The sequence below is a fragment of the Eptesicus fuscus genome, chromosome 20, assembly GCF_027574615.1.
Source record: "Eptesicus fuscus isolate TK198812 chromosome 20, DD_ASM_mEF_20220401, whole genome shotgun sequence".
Taxonomy (NCBI): domain Eukaryota; kingdom Metazoa; phylum Chordata; class Mammalia; order Chiroptera; family Vespertilionidae; genus Eptesicus; species Eptesicus fuscus.
Window position 1 is genome coordinate 44,472,746 of NC_072492.1, and position 14,355 is coordinate 44,487,100.

Below are 14,355 nucleotides of genomic sequence, written 5' to 3' on the forward strand. Positions count from 1 at the left end.
GGATCCACCTTGCAGAGTCCTGATCTAGGCAAGGATCAGGGACAGGCAGCTTGGGATAGTACAAAAGTCTTTGGCAATTGCATCAGTGCCCTGTTCAGGTTTTTGTCCCACCCCTTTCTTGGCATGATCTACTTTATCAGTCAGTGAAATGTTATCTGCCTGTTGTAACAACCCCGCAGTCTCAATAATGTCAGCAGTTCCATGGGTGTCTTGAAGTGGTTCAGCTTGTGGTTTTGTTCTGGAGTGTGTGTGTGTGTATGTATTTCATGTCTCTGTCCTATGCAGGCCTGCTGGCACTTCTAGGCCGCTCACCTCCACATGGTGACTCAGGGACTTGAGTACTTTCCATTGTGCTCTCTGCATCTCGGAGCCCCTCATTTCCTGACCCATATATGAGAAAGAGAAACCTCACAAACAATCTAGCAGGAAAGTTAGGTAATGGCCCAAGAGTGGCATACATCATTTCTGCCATATTCTATAGTCCAGGGCTAGACAGATGATCCCAGAGTAACTGTAAGGGAGCCTGGGCAATGAAGTCTTCCGTCTGTTTAGAGGGTGAATGGGATTAGTGAGCATCGGCTTGTCTCTACCTTAACGACATAGAAAATTAAGTGGGGCTATTTTTACCCCCAGATTCTCAGTAAAGAAACTGCACCAGAGAAGAAACAGTGTCCCAGCTGATTTCAATATGATTCAACAAAATAGACAACTGCATTTTATCTCCAAGTGATCTTCGTACCATTCAAACAACATAATCCATCACTGTGATTCTCCTGAAAATGAAGTGCAATTAACTTTCTCAATGGGCACTGGAAATCCTTCAACATCAAGGTTTATCATTTCTGTGGTTCAAAGCTGGGTCATTTGAACTTACCACTGTAATTGGCTATGATTCGGCTGCAAAAATAGTGTTTAGCTTCAAATACTTGTATCATTGTAGTTGATATCATAACAATTAGAAGCTGATTATATAGTGTCTATTGTGTTCCTCAGATTCTCTTCCTGAAAGGTAACCAAAACTTCAAGTTGAAGGAATGTTCATTATACATTCATTGCAACCTCAATCAGGTGTTTAATAACTGCTTGGTGATATCTTAAAGTAGGTGCCACCAGACAGACTCCTGGGTTTGAATTCTGGGTCTTGGGACCTATGACTTTGGGAAGGTCAACTTCTCTAAATATGATTTTATTTATAAAATGCATTAGACTTTAATTGCTGCATAACAAATTACCATAAACTCAGTGACTTATGTAACAATGAAAGTAACAACAACAATAAAAACTCATCTAAGTATGAGTGTACAGTATATTGTGTTAATTTTAAGGTGTTTATAGTATTACCAGTTGAATAAATCACAACATGTACAGACATGGGAAATTAAGATCTATAAAGTTCTAGTGTTTTGCATCCTGGCATCATAAGACAACATAAAATCAAAAATATGTTTCAAAATTGTATGTAAACGTATGTATTTTTTCATCAACTTGTCTTACTGCAATTATTTATTTTAACAGTTTTCAAATTTCCTTATTAGTTACAATAGGCAAAACACAGACTCTAAAATGTAAAATCCTAAAATTGCCAGCAAAGGAAAACCAGTGAATTAAGTAAAAAAAAAAAAAGTGAATTACAAAAAGCAAAGATAGACTATGCTGTCATGTAATCAACTGACTCCCTTTCCCCCATAATTAGCATCATCTTACTTTCTATTATAATAAAAAAGATAAGAAAATATCCTATATTTTCAAGTTCAGAGAAAGAAAATAAGCAATCCCTGCATCATCCTCATAAACATAAACAATTCTATAATAAATGTATTATTTGTGTTTGCTACTGCATGAAATGTGAAATTTGGCTGCTGGTCCAGAGGCTGTATGGCCTGGCTTCTTTAGTCCCACCGTAGGTGATATTATTGAGAAAAAGTCATGACATTCGTTTCAAAAGTACCCTGTCCGTGTCTGCGATAAGGTATGATAATGCTATAAAATATTAACTGAAAAAGAGTCACAGGCCTAAAGAACAATAAAGAGCCTTTAGGGCTCTTCCTGCTGGAGGAGCTTCCACCTCACAGAGAGATCAACTTCCTCATCGAAGTCCTGCAGCTCCTGCTCCTTGGAGAGCTCCAGGAAGACCTGCCGTGGAGGAAAAGACAGAGAGAGGGTGTCACACTGCCTCCTGGAGCTCCGAGTGCGTGCAAAGGGTATGCATATATTGCACCTTTATATTCCATGGGTGATAAAAAAATCTCTAAAACGGACCCACCTGCTCCAGGGTGGACTGTGACAGGCTGTACTCCTCCAGGTCGAAGCTCTGTTTAACTGCACAAGGATGGATGGATGGGCATTAGGAGGTCATATATTTTGGATCCTGAAAGTTGTACCAAAGTCATGTATAAAAAGTACCCAAAGGCCAAGAGGAGGAGGCATCACTCACCCCGGGAAGCTGTGGTCAGAGGCTAAAGATGGGAGGGGAGAGGGTCTCATCAAAGAACCCTCAAAAGCACCCACAAGAGAAAGGGAGTCAGGCCCTGCTGTCATAGGACAGCTCTAACGATCAAATCAAGCTTTGCTTCCATATTAGCTCTTCTCTCCTCTCCTTATACTAGGGAGGCCTAAACCATCAGCCTATGAGTAGAGGTGAATAGTGTAAGAAGAGAGACAAAACTGACCATCTCACCTCCCTAGCTTCAAGTCTTCAAATCTGAAGGAAGAAGGGGACCTTGGAGGCTCTAATTTCGCTGCAACTTGCATTAGCCCAAAGCAATCTGATTATATGTAAGAATGAGTCTATGTGGCAAGGTAAAGAAATAATAATGGGGCAGGCCTTTTGCATCCATGCTACTTGGCCTAGCTCCATAATTTCAATACATGCATTGCTGCTGAGAATGTAACTATGGCTACCTTAACATTTGGAGAGAAAAACACTAGCTTAGGACATTTTGATATCTTGTACTTTGTGTAATCTTCACATAACAGGATAGGAAACTGATAAAAATATTGTTTTATCCCCTAAATCAGGACTTCCATTTCAGCAAACTAAGCACATCAGAAGGCATTTGAGGAGGGAGGGGACATTTTTGAAAGCAGAACACAGGAAGGCTCTTAAGAAAAAGCTCCATGGTATTCCAGGGAGGCAGCCTTCCTGGAACATCTCTCTCCCGGCTTCTAATCTATACTAATAAAAGGGTAATATGCTAATTAGACTGGGTTGAGCGGACATCTTTTGGTCATCCAGTCCTCCTTCCAGACAAAGCTCCTTGCGACAAAGCTACAGTGGTGGGGGCCGAGGCAGAGGCAGTTAGGGGCGATCAGACAGGCAGGCAGAGGCAGTTAGGGGTGATCAGACAGGCAGGCAGAGTGGTTAGGGGCGATCAGGCAGGCAGGCAGCTGAGCGGTTAGGAGCCAGCAGTCCCGGATTGCGAGTGAGATACCCAACTGCCAGTTTGGGGATCGGACATCCCTCAAGGGGTCCCGGATTGGAGAGGGTGTAGGCTGGTCTGAAGGATACCCCCCCCCACATTAATTTCATGCACCAGGCCTCTAGTTAATTATAAAATCCTTCCTGTTGATCAGACCCCATTGTGGGAATCCTTCCGATTTGAGTGCTGCAAAATTGGTCAAAAGGGCAAAATGGTCTGTGTGGTAAATGGACCAATAGACCACAGAGTGAAGGGACCGGCAGAATCAGAAGGTGAAAAGAAACCTTGTCTGGGGCCATCCTAAGCTTAACTCAAGGGGAAGAGGGAGCTAATGACTGATGACTGGCAAAACAAAAAGAAAGAAAGACAAATCAGGAAGGGAAGGTGTTTAGCTTTGAATGTGTCTGTTTCCCAGAGTCCTTTTAAGAAAATATATTTTTATTAATTTCAGATAGAAAGGGAGAGGGGGAGAGAGAGACAGAAACATCAATGAGAGAGAATCATTGATTGGCTCCTGCACGCCCCCTCCTGGGTTTTGAGCCCACAACCTAGGCATGTGCTCTTGACTGGAATCAAACCTGGGACCCTTCAGTCCTAGGCTCCATCCACTGAGCCAAACCCGTTAGGGCTGTTTCCCAGGGTCTTACCTCTAAATACTTGCTCTTACCGATCTCTAATTTGAAGAAAGCCTGCGATAAAGGTCTCACATCCTCAACAGGCAACTTATAGACCATCAGGGAGGAGTACCTGGAAGGAAAAGAGTGAGGCTGAACTCCGGGCTTTAAGAGCACAACCCCTGACGAGTGAACATCCAAAAAGGAGCAACAGTCTGACAGGAGTGAAGTGGTATCTCACTGTGGCTTTGATGTGCATTTCTCTAAAGAACCAACCAACCAAAGAAAGAAAGCTGAAACAGACTCATAGATACAGAGAAAATTTTGCCAGTTGCCAGGTTTTTTTTTTGTTTGTTGTTTGTTTTTTTTGGGGGGGGGGCGGTTGGGAGGCTGGGTGGAAAAGGTAAAAGGATTAAGAACTACAAATGGGCAGTTAGAAAACTGTCCCGGGGATGTAAAGTACAGCATAGGAAAGATAATCAATCCTATCTAATAAAAGAGTAATATGCAAATTGACCATCACTCCAACACACAAGATGGCTGCCCCCATGTGGACACAAGATGGCTGCCACAAGATGGCCAGCAGGGGAGGGCAGTTGCAAGGGACCAGGTCTGCAAGGGAGGGCAGTTGTGGGTGACCAGGCCAGCAGGGGAGGGCAGTTAGGGGCAAACAGGCTGGCAGGAGAGCAGTTAGGCATCAATCAGGCTGGCAGGCAGAAGCGGTTAGGGGCAATCAGGAAGGCAGGCAGGTGAGTAGTTGGGAGCCAGTAGTCCTGGATTGTGAGAGGGATGTCCAACTGCCTGTTTAGGCCCGATCCTAAACAGGCATTCGGACATCCCTCAAGGGGTCCCAGATTGGAGAGTGTGCAGGCTGGGCTGAGGGACACACACCCCTGTGCATGAATTTCGTGCACCAGGCCTCTAGTAATATTATAATAACTATGTATGGTGCCAGGTGGATACTGGAAATATCAGGGGGATCACTTAGTAAAGTATATGACTCTCTAACCACTATGCTGTATACCTGAAACTACTACAAAATAACACTGAATATAAGCAGTAATTGAAAAAAAAAAAACCATGACATAGGTAAAAAGTAAGTGAAAAGGAGCTACAATGGCACCAATAACTTGTCTGCAGGTACACATCTGTACAGCGCTGGAAACAGCCACAGTGAACGCTCTTTGAACAACAGGAAGTCCATGTACAAAGCAGAGCCATTCCAAGGCTCTTAAGAAGAGGACCCTTTTACTCGAGGCAGGAACGGGAGACAAAGGGCAGGAATCCGACCTTGCGCACTCCTCTGGAAGGGCAGAGCCGATTCCTTATCATCCTTCTTCTCTCCTAGTGAGAATCCTATTTAACTAACGAAGACTAGGCTCACCTCCCGGCCCCACCACAAGTTATATGGCATGGTCTAACCTACCTGAGCCTCCTGGGCCATTCATTACTTGATAATGTTCCTGGTAATAAAAACACTAAGAGACACCGTTCAGTGAGGCTGACTGCTGCCTGGCACTGATCTCCTTGAATGGGGGTGGCTTCACTCTCTTAAAGGACAACTGAAATGAACTAGGTGCCTGTACCGGTTAGTACCTGCACCTTTCCTTGACAGAATCAGTTTCCCAATGAGCACTTTGTTCTCTTGTTCCCCTCCTGTAGTAGCCCTTGGGTTTGGGACTTTCAATAGGAATTTTTCACAATGACCACAAAGTTAAAAAAAAAAAAAAAAAAGAATGAGAAGATAGAAAATAAAACGGAGACCAAAGTGAAACAGACCGACGCCTGGGTTTACCTTTCCTGCCGAGCAGCCTGGGGGAAAAGCCTCAGGATTTCGCTGTGAAGGGGCTCCAAATGGGCGAGGGTCTTCACCTTCATCTCCAGCAGGTAATCCTTGCCAAATTTGCTCTTCAGGTGCTGGATGGAACCGATACATCTGGAGGAAGGGGTAGGAGGAGGAGGTCAATCAAGAAAAGGGAGAGAGAAATCTACTGCTGGTGATTTTTCGCTTCTGGAGGCCAGGGAAGGACCAGGGAGAGCCGGAGCAGCCAGCCCCTCCTGCTCCTCACAGTGATGCCATGAGCAGGGAAATGTCCTTTGTGCAGGGCATGACTGGGGACCTCGTGTGGGCACTCACCTCAGCCTTCCGGACACCATGATGGCCACACGGTCACACACGGCCTCTGCCTCCGCCATGTAATGGGTGGTCAGGAGGGCGCCCCTCTCCGTGTTTCTAAAGGTGGCCCGGATGGCCTGCCTAATGTTAGAGCAAGGGAAATGTTCACTAGGGGGAATGCCAAGGTAATATGAAAAGAAAAATTTAAATACGTTTTCATGGGCACATACGGAATAATCAGTGAGTTCAGATCACACAAAGAAAGGATTTTTGTTTGTTTGTTTGCAGGGGTAACAGGCATGGAAATAACCAAACTACTGTTTAGAGTGAATAATTCAGTGCAAGGCTTGGGCTGAATAATGTAGAGAATGACATTGTGTAAAGGTTTATAAAAATTTCAAAAATTTTTATGAGAAGGCAGTAGGAAAAAAAGATAGAAAAAGAGAGAACGTATTTAAAAACATGATAATAATGACATATACACCAAAGTGCAAAATGACAGATTTCAAAATATATCCTAAAATAGTTAAAGAATTATTTTGTTCCAATAGAATTATGTATCGGGAGATGTCGCAGAAAAACTTAATGTAGATTGATCTCATTGAGTATAAAATCGGGCCATGCACACCCAATCTAAGATGACAATGAAATTCTTGAGTATTAATTTGTTAGAATATCTTTTTTCCCTCCATAAAAATTGGCTGCAGTGGGCTATCAGATTCCCCTGCCCCCAATACTATTGCTTTTCCTGATAATACTGAGTTCTTTCATTTGCTAACTACAACACTTTCACTTTGGGTTGCTCATAACATCCCCTCACCACATCTGCTGCTGCCCCGCGGGGTCCATGCCCGTGGACGGCTCGTCCAGCAGCACCACCGATGGGTTTCCCAGGATGCTCAGCGCGAAGCACAGCTGGAAGGAGAGGAAGGGCGCATCTGGCAGGGATCTGGGATCAGTGGGCCTCCTGGGGTAACCCCAGCCCCGCCCCTACCTTTCTCTTGATTCCCTCTGATAAGGCCTTCACGGGGCGCTTCAGCTCCTCCTGCAGCTTGAGCGCCTCCACCAACCTGAAGGAAACAGGAGTCAATCCACATTACCAGCGCACAACTGGAAGGCACGTGGGAGACAGGGCGAATCAGAAGACTACAGTGTAGGATGTTTAACAGCACTATTCAGAGTGATCATAAAATTGAAACTATATTTGACAGTCTAACCATTAGTCTGTATACTAAAACTAATATAAAATAATATTGAAGGTCAACTGTAATGGAAAAGTAAAATTTTAAAAAATTCAAATTATCTTGGATACTTCATGAAGCTTCCATTTTTTTTATTTTACTTTATTTATTGAGAGGAAGATGAAGAAGGGAGGGAGGGAGAGAGGGAAAAAGGGGGAGAGAAAGAAAGATATATTGGTTGCCTCCAGCGTGCAGAGGATTGAAACCCCAACCTGGATATGTGCCCTGACGGGAATGGAGCCACAACCCTTCAGTGAATGAGACGATGCTCCAACCAATTAAGCCACACTAGCCAGGGCCCTTTCGTGGTTTTTAAACTCACATTTTTAATGACTTATTTTTGTATTAAGAATAATCACTAGACTTTTCCTCTCCAGGCTTAAAATGAGAGAACATAATGCTGAATTGGGGTCTAGGTGAACAAGTTTTTTCCCATACCAGTAAGTATGGAGTCATCAGTTAGAATGGTCCTTCCTTAGTTTTTTGTGAATCTATGACATCACTCTAGTAGAGGACAGATGTGTCTCCCCCCAGGTACCTTGTGATGGCGACTGAGGCATCCGCTTTCCTCAGCCCTTTCACAGCTGTGAACACGTCCAGGTGCTCCCTCACTGTCAGGTTGGGCCACAGTGCATTCTCCTGAGGGCAGTACCCCAGGAACTTGAGGGCATCTTCTCCGCTGTTCCTTTTCAAAATCACCTACACAAAAAGTTCATTCTCACCTTCTGGCCAAAATTGTGGTGTGGTGTGTGTGTGTGTGTGTGTGTGTGTGTGTGTGTGTGTGCGCGCGCGCGCGCGCGTGCATGTGAGCATACTGCAATGGTGTCCTCCTCTTACACACATGGCTGCCAAGAGTACACAAGTCCCTAAGTAATCACTTAGCTCTGGGGAAAAGATGACAGGAACTCAATACATCAGAAGGCAGATATTCCATATCGTTCTATCCCTCCATTCTAGTTTAGGCTTTATCACTAAGCCTATCACCGTGGTTGAATTCAAGTTTGCTTATTCGTGTGTCCATTGTTTGACTTTGGACCTCTGTCCGTCATTTCACCCGACTTAGCCTGGACATACAGCCAAGTGCCATTCATATACTTTTCTAGTGTTTGCTATGGAATTTAGACAGTTACTCAATTTCCCTCAAACGTATGATCTCTGTTTCCTGAATGAATACTGGATCTTGGCAATTCAATTTAACAAGTTCTCAGGATACATCAATCCACAAAACAAAGATCTCTGACCTCCAGTAAAGTAAATGTCTAGCTTTCCTTTCCAAAATCTCTCCTTTTAATGTCTCTATTTTTTCATTCAATACAAGGCATAGTATAGGTAACATGCAGCTCTATTCAACACCTACTTTTAGAAATTAAGGAGAGAAACTTTTATTAATTTATCCTCTTCATTCAATGCATAAATCACATTGATTAGTAGGAAAAGATCACCTGTGCCTTTAAAGATTGTCATCAACATGTATCGTAAAACGTCTCATCAAGGCAGCGTTCATGAGCCCCCTTCTGTGTGTGTCACTGACCTCTCCTGCGGTTGGTTTTGAGTCTCCAGTTATCATCTTAATGGTTGTGCTTTTACCAGCTCCATTGTGTCCTAACAGACCTATAACTTCACCTGAAAAAAAAAAAAAAGGTATGCTCAGAATTATAACCGCAAACAATTTTAAAAATAAAAGCACATAAGATTTGAGGGCTCTCACTATGTGTCAAACGTGCTATGTACATTATTTCACTTATCCCGCACCCCACACACAGAGTTGAGTGTTCTTACGTCCCTTCATTTTATGGGCGAGGAAACTAAGGTGTAAAGATGATCAATATCTTGCCCAAGGTCATGCGGCCAATAAGAGGCTGAGATGGAATTGAAACAAATTTTTATTCCAGTGCCTGTTGCATTTCCCCGACACTTAAGCGAAATGTGCCACTTGTTAGGTATGAAGAATGAGCTACTGCAGCCTGGTGAGTTGCCTTCTGTGCAGCATTTCCTGCTGTGAAATTAATGTTACTACTTAGAAAGCTATCCCATCCTTCTTAACATAAGCACTGCATCCTTTTTGGATGGTGTTCTTTTTGTTTGTTTTAGCAGAACAGACATTAATGTCTTCTATGGAAAGAACAAATGGCTGTAACAGGCTGTGAAGCATGTGGATTAGAGTTCCACTTCTGATGAGTTGGCTGCCTTTCATGTTGAGCAGTGGATGGTCCCATATTTGGATGGCATTATTCCCTTCAAAAGACCTCATCTTCAGAGGTCAAGATCACCCTGCTAGCAGAACTACTGCTTCCAACCTTTTTTAACACAGAAAGAGACATTTCTTGTGGCAACTTTCTTCTTCTTCTTCTTGGCAAAGCAGTTTTTCTTTTTGCCTACATATTCCTTCCGGAGACAATTGGCGATGATGACTGGTTTCTGGAAAGACAAGGGAATAACAACATTATCACCTTGAGATGAGTGAGTGTCCCATACTCCCTTCTTCTGGCCAGATCTTTCCCAATATAAAATAGCGAATCCAACCAGTTCTCCTCAAAACTGCCATTTTAAACCAAACTCCCCCAATCTTCAAAAGGACATTTGCACTGTATCATCTGACTCATGCTTGCCCTTCCTCAAAAAAGAGCAACAGAGACATTGATCAAACCAATAAGTCTGCTGAGACACACACTCATAGTCACACACACACACATGCGCATACATACACACATACACCTCAGGTGAACTCTCTCCTCTGAATTGCTTTGCTCCCAAAATCTTTTTCAAGTTTTTTAGTCTTTGTGATTGTTAGCCTTACCCACCAAAACTATGACTGAAAAAGTAACTTGTGTGTGTTCTTGGATCTCTGCTGGCTTGGCATATTTACTGAAATCAAGTAATGAGCTCTATGGGCAAGGATGGAAGAACCTCAAAGTGTGTGTGTGTATGTCTCTGCCCCCAAATTCAGATTAGATAGTTGCCCACTTCATCTGACAGACAGTAGTATATGATGAAGAGTATTGCTAGTAGTTCCACCTCATCAGAGTCCGGGATAGTCACAGCATTCGCTGCTCTCATTCTTTCCATCTGAACATCTTCATCCTCCCCTTCCGGTTCCTCTGGGTTTGGAAAAAACTTACTGCTTCTTGGCGAAATTCTAAAATCAGAGCAGGTTTCCAGTTGAACAACTTGTAGCAGAAATAATGAACTTTGTGTAAACTGCTATTATTTGCATAGACTGAGTAACTGTGAGCACCACATGATCTCCATGCTTCTAACTCTGTGCCCTGTGCCTTGCAGACAGCCTACTTTCCAGCAATGATTCAAATAATAGTGCTTTCACATCATCCTTGCTTTTGGTCTAAGTTTCATTCTCTGTGTTGGATGTGACTTTTATAAATAATAAAACAGTACTCACACTCTGACAGAGTTGATAAAGGAATCTAGGGACTGTAATTTTGGAATTCTGAAGGCTTTGTGAGAAGAATGGATCAAAACATTTGGAATCAGGGATGTGTCCCAGAGATCCTAAGATATGTAATCACCAGTTTCTGAGCACTTTCACATCTTGGGAACATGTATCAGAATCACTCTTTCCTGGCTTCTACCAATCTAACCTTTTTCTTCATCATCCCCGCCGATTCCTGCTGATTCCTGTCTCTTTCCCTCATGCTATCCCAAATTGCTGCAGTCAGTAGATTTCCTAAACCATGATTGTCATCTTGTCACTCTTTTGCTCTACCGACTACATTAGACTTGAGCTTGATTCATATTTTTTGAGTTAGGCAAGGTTTTTTAAACACACTCTGTTTCTGATTGCATAATCTGTAAAACATTCCCTGTGGTTCCCTATTCCAAGACACTCCAATATCTAGCTTAATTTTAATTTCCTATTAACCTCCAACACAAGGCTTCAAGTTAATTCCAGCAGCCTTCGTGAACCTATAGGGTGGTGGCATTTATTCCAATTTTTGTCCTTTTGTTCAGACTCCTTTCCTTCCTGGATTGGCTACACTTATCCAATTACTTGTCTATATTTAGCCATTATTTTTAAGTGCTACCTCTTTTATAGGTCTTTCTTCTAGAATGTTAGTGAAATTATGGTCTGCCTTATTTTTTCAGTGTCTTATGTGTGCTAGTGTAGCTTCTCTTGCTAGATTATAAGCTTATTAACATACCAAGAATTATAATTTTGTATACTACACAGTCCCTTAAAAACAATCCTATACAGTACTTTTTACTCAATTGATTTAAGCCTATTAAAGTGTCTTTAACAAGGAATTTTAAAATAAAACATGAATCTCTCAACCTGAATATAGGATCCTTTCTCATCGATTTCTTCCTAAAGTTCATCTCCAGACACCGAAGAATGAAAAGGAAAATGAAAGATTGAAGGTAAGGCTATGAGGGGGGAAAAAACAATCAAAATTAGCATCACCATGAAAAACAACAATTTCAATATGAGACGTGACTTAAGGAGTTTGAGCATATACAAAGGTAGATTTGATAACATTTTCACGAGATTGAGAAATTGTGTTTAATATTCTACGAAACTCGCAGAGTTGGCTTCACTGCTCTCCAGAGACAGCATGACATAAGGAGAAGTACACTGATACTGACTCTGTTCATGCCAGTGAGAGTTTGGGTTTCATACTCAGTCTCAGACAATCATTATAAAATTAGTGGTCCAGAATTTAAAGCCTCTGTTGGTGTGTGTGTGTGTCTGTGTTCAAAAGTGTAAAGTGCCAAATATTTAAGGAGTAAAATTAAATTTTTAATTTAGTGCAAAGCATACAAATGCATTCCCCTCATGCAAGAACATTTAAATGGAAATGTCTTCTTACTATCACCAATGCCAGATAAATTAGATACTGCTCTGAAGCTCCTAAATATTCCACCGAGTCAGGAGAAATCTGAAAAGTGAGAAAAAGGTGTATTTAGATGAACCTCCATCTGTGCATGAATCTCATCTCACTTAAGACAAGTTAATGCCCATTACACAACCTTGCCAGCCTTCTACGTAATTCTTGCTCATGCACCAGGTAAAAGTCAATTTCTGACTGTGCAGCATGTCCTCCTTGCTTCTCATGCCACTCGGTGACCTGCTACCCTGTGCTTATGCTGTCGCCTCCAATGCTTTTATATTGAACACTGCGAGTTAGCAGGATTTGCCCTGCTAGGAGAAACTAAGTGGTGCTGATGTACATCCTTATATATGGGTGCTCTATGTCATTAAGGAGCATGTCTGAGAATAGATCCTGGCACACAACAATTCCTTCTTGATCTTTAAATTTTGGAGTTCAAGGCCAAGTCCATGGGCTGTCTTTTCATTCTACTTATACTTACTCTGTAGGTTATATCACCTAGTTCCATGGACTTAAATGTCACTTACATGCTGAGGAATCTCAAGTGTTTAGCTTTAAGTCCCCCAAATCCTCAAAACCCTGCATACTGAATATCAGACTCATGTATCTAACCAGATACTTGATATTTCCCATTGCATGCCTATGAGGAGCCTTAAACCTGATATGTCTTCCAAAATACCATAAGAAGGGCATATCATTGGCCTCTCAGTTGGATCATTTGTTCCTAGGAGTGAGGGTTATCATGAGAACTATGAAGTTCTACTATTGTGGCGTTGCCTTTGACCTTCATAAACCAAGGCAGGCTTTCTTATTGAATAAGAACATGATTCTTGCCTGTGGTAAGTGAATTGGCTTTCGGAAGACAGAGACCTCAAACCTTGTACAACTGAAAACTCTACCTACATTTTTACAATATTCAAGGCTGCCTTCAATGGCCACACATTTCATGACCAAGGGACAAGAGTGAGATTCTTACCCTTGAGATAATTAATAGAGAGCCAATCAGTGTGAAAGGTGGTATCAATATGGTACAGGTTAACATCCCTAGAAATCCATAATTATTTATTTCAGTAGAAACTATCGAGAAGATGGTGACCTAAAATAGAAACACAGTACAGTTTCACTAAAGTGCAACAATCTGAACTTTTTGATGTTTTGCAAGAGAGTGGAGCTTCATCTTGTAAATGTTCTTATTTTCAATTTCCATCTCAACTTCCCAAGCCAGTACTGCCATTTAATTTTTTTTTCTTTTGCAACACAGAGAATTCTGCCTTGCATTGTCACAATTCTGTACTGGATGGAGTATGACGTTTTTAAGACACAACAGGGTTTCTGAAATTCAATGTACATACAAACCAGCAGGAGTTTTTACTAAATTTAGATTCTGACAAAGGATCCATTCATTACACAATACTCCACATTCTGCAATTTTCCATTGCCCAGTAGGTCAAAGACACCCCTTCAGTTTTTGGCATACCAGCTATTCATTTCCTAGCTGCTTAGTATCTCGTTGAATGGATGTGCAAGAATGTAATAATTTCGCTTTTAGAAATGATGTTCCAATTTCTCTGCTCCTATAAATGCTCATCGACATAAATTTTTGTATATTTACATTTTTAATCCTTAAGGAGAGATTCTGAGAAGTTTGCGCACTTAAATTTTCCGTAGTTACTAACAGATTATTTTTCCAAAAGATGGTGACAGTCTATTCTACTATAGACCATGAGTTAGAGTACACATCATGCCATCTCACTGAGACAGGTCATTATATTAATGATTATATGTGTCTTCATTTTACTGCTGATATTAGGTGAATAACTATATAATTACCATTTAATATGATACTGGTTTTTGGTAATTTGTGTTTCTAAATTTATATTTTCATTTTGCTCAGCTTTTGAAAAAAAAAGTATTGTATGGGCCCTCGCTGGCTTGGCTCAGTGGATAGAGCGTTGGACTGCAGACTAAAGGGTCCCTGGTTCAATTCCAGTCAAGGGCACATGCCCAAGTTTCAGGCTCAATCCCTAGTAGGGGGCATGCGGGAGGCAGCCAGTAAATGGTTTTCTCTCATCATTGATGTTTTTTCTCTCTCTGTCCCTCTCCCTTTCTCTCGGAAACCAA

General features: G+C 41.9%; 1 protein-coding gene across 1 annotated transcript in view; it reads right to left on the bottom strand.

Annotated features, from left to right (window-relative positions):
• Positions 1–1,178: 1,178 nt before the first annotated feature.
• The window catches only part of ABCA9 (ATP binding cassette subfamily A member 9), a 43,197-nt gene continuing 30,020 nt past the window's right edge, over positions 1,179–14,355 (bottom strand). The window contains exons 26-39 of the mRNA XM_054709497.1: positions 13,211–13,330; positions 12,214–12,282; positions 11,679–11,770; positions 10,406–10,526; positions 9,688–9,808; positions 8,922–9,013; positions 7,929–8,089; positions 7,144–7,219; positions 6,970–7,064; positions 6,171–6,290; positions 5,829–5,969; positions 4,087–4,166; positions 2,264–2,319; positions 1,179–2,133 (exon numbers count right to left, since the gene is read on the bottom strand). Of these exons, the coding sequence (XP_054565472.1) occupies positions 2,035–2,133; positions 2,264–2,319; positions 4,087–4,166; positions 5,829–5,969; positions 6,171–6,290; positions 6,970–7,064; positions 7,144–7,219; positions 7,929–8,089; positions 8,922–9,013; positions 9,688–9,808; positions 10,406–10,526; positions 11,679–11,770; positions 12,214–12,282; positions 13,211–13,330 (1,443 nt within the window). The 3' untranslated portion in view covers positions 1,179–2,034. The remainder of the gene's footprint in view (positions 2,134–2,263; positions 2,320–4,086; positions 4,167–5,828; positions 5,970–6,170; positions 6,291–6,969; positions 7,065–7,143; positions 7,220–7,928; positions 8,090–8,921; positions 9,014–9,687; positions 9,809–10,405; positions 10,527–11,678; positions 11,771–12,213; positions 12,283–13,210; positions 13,331–14,355) is intronic.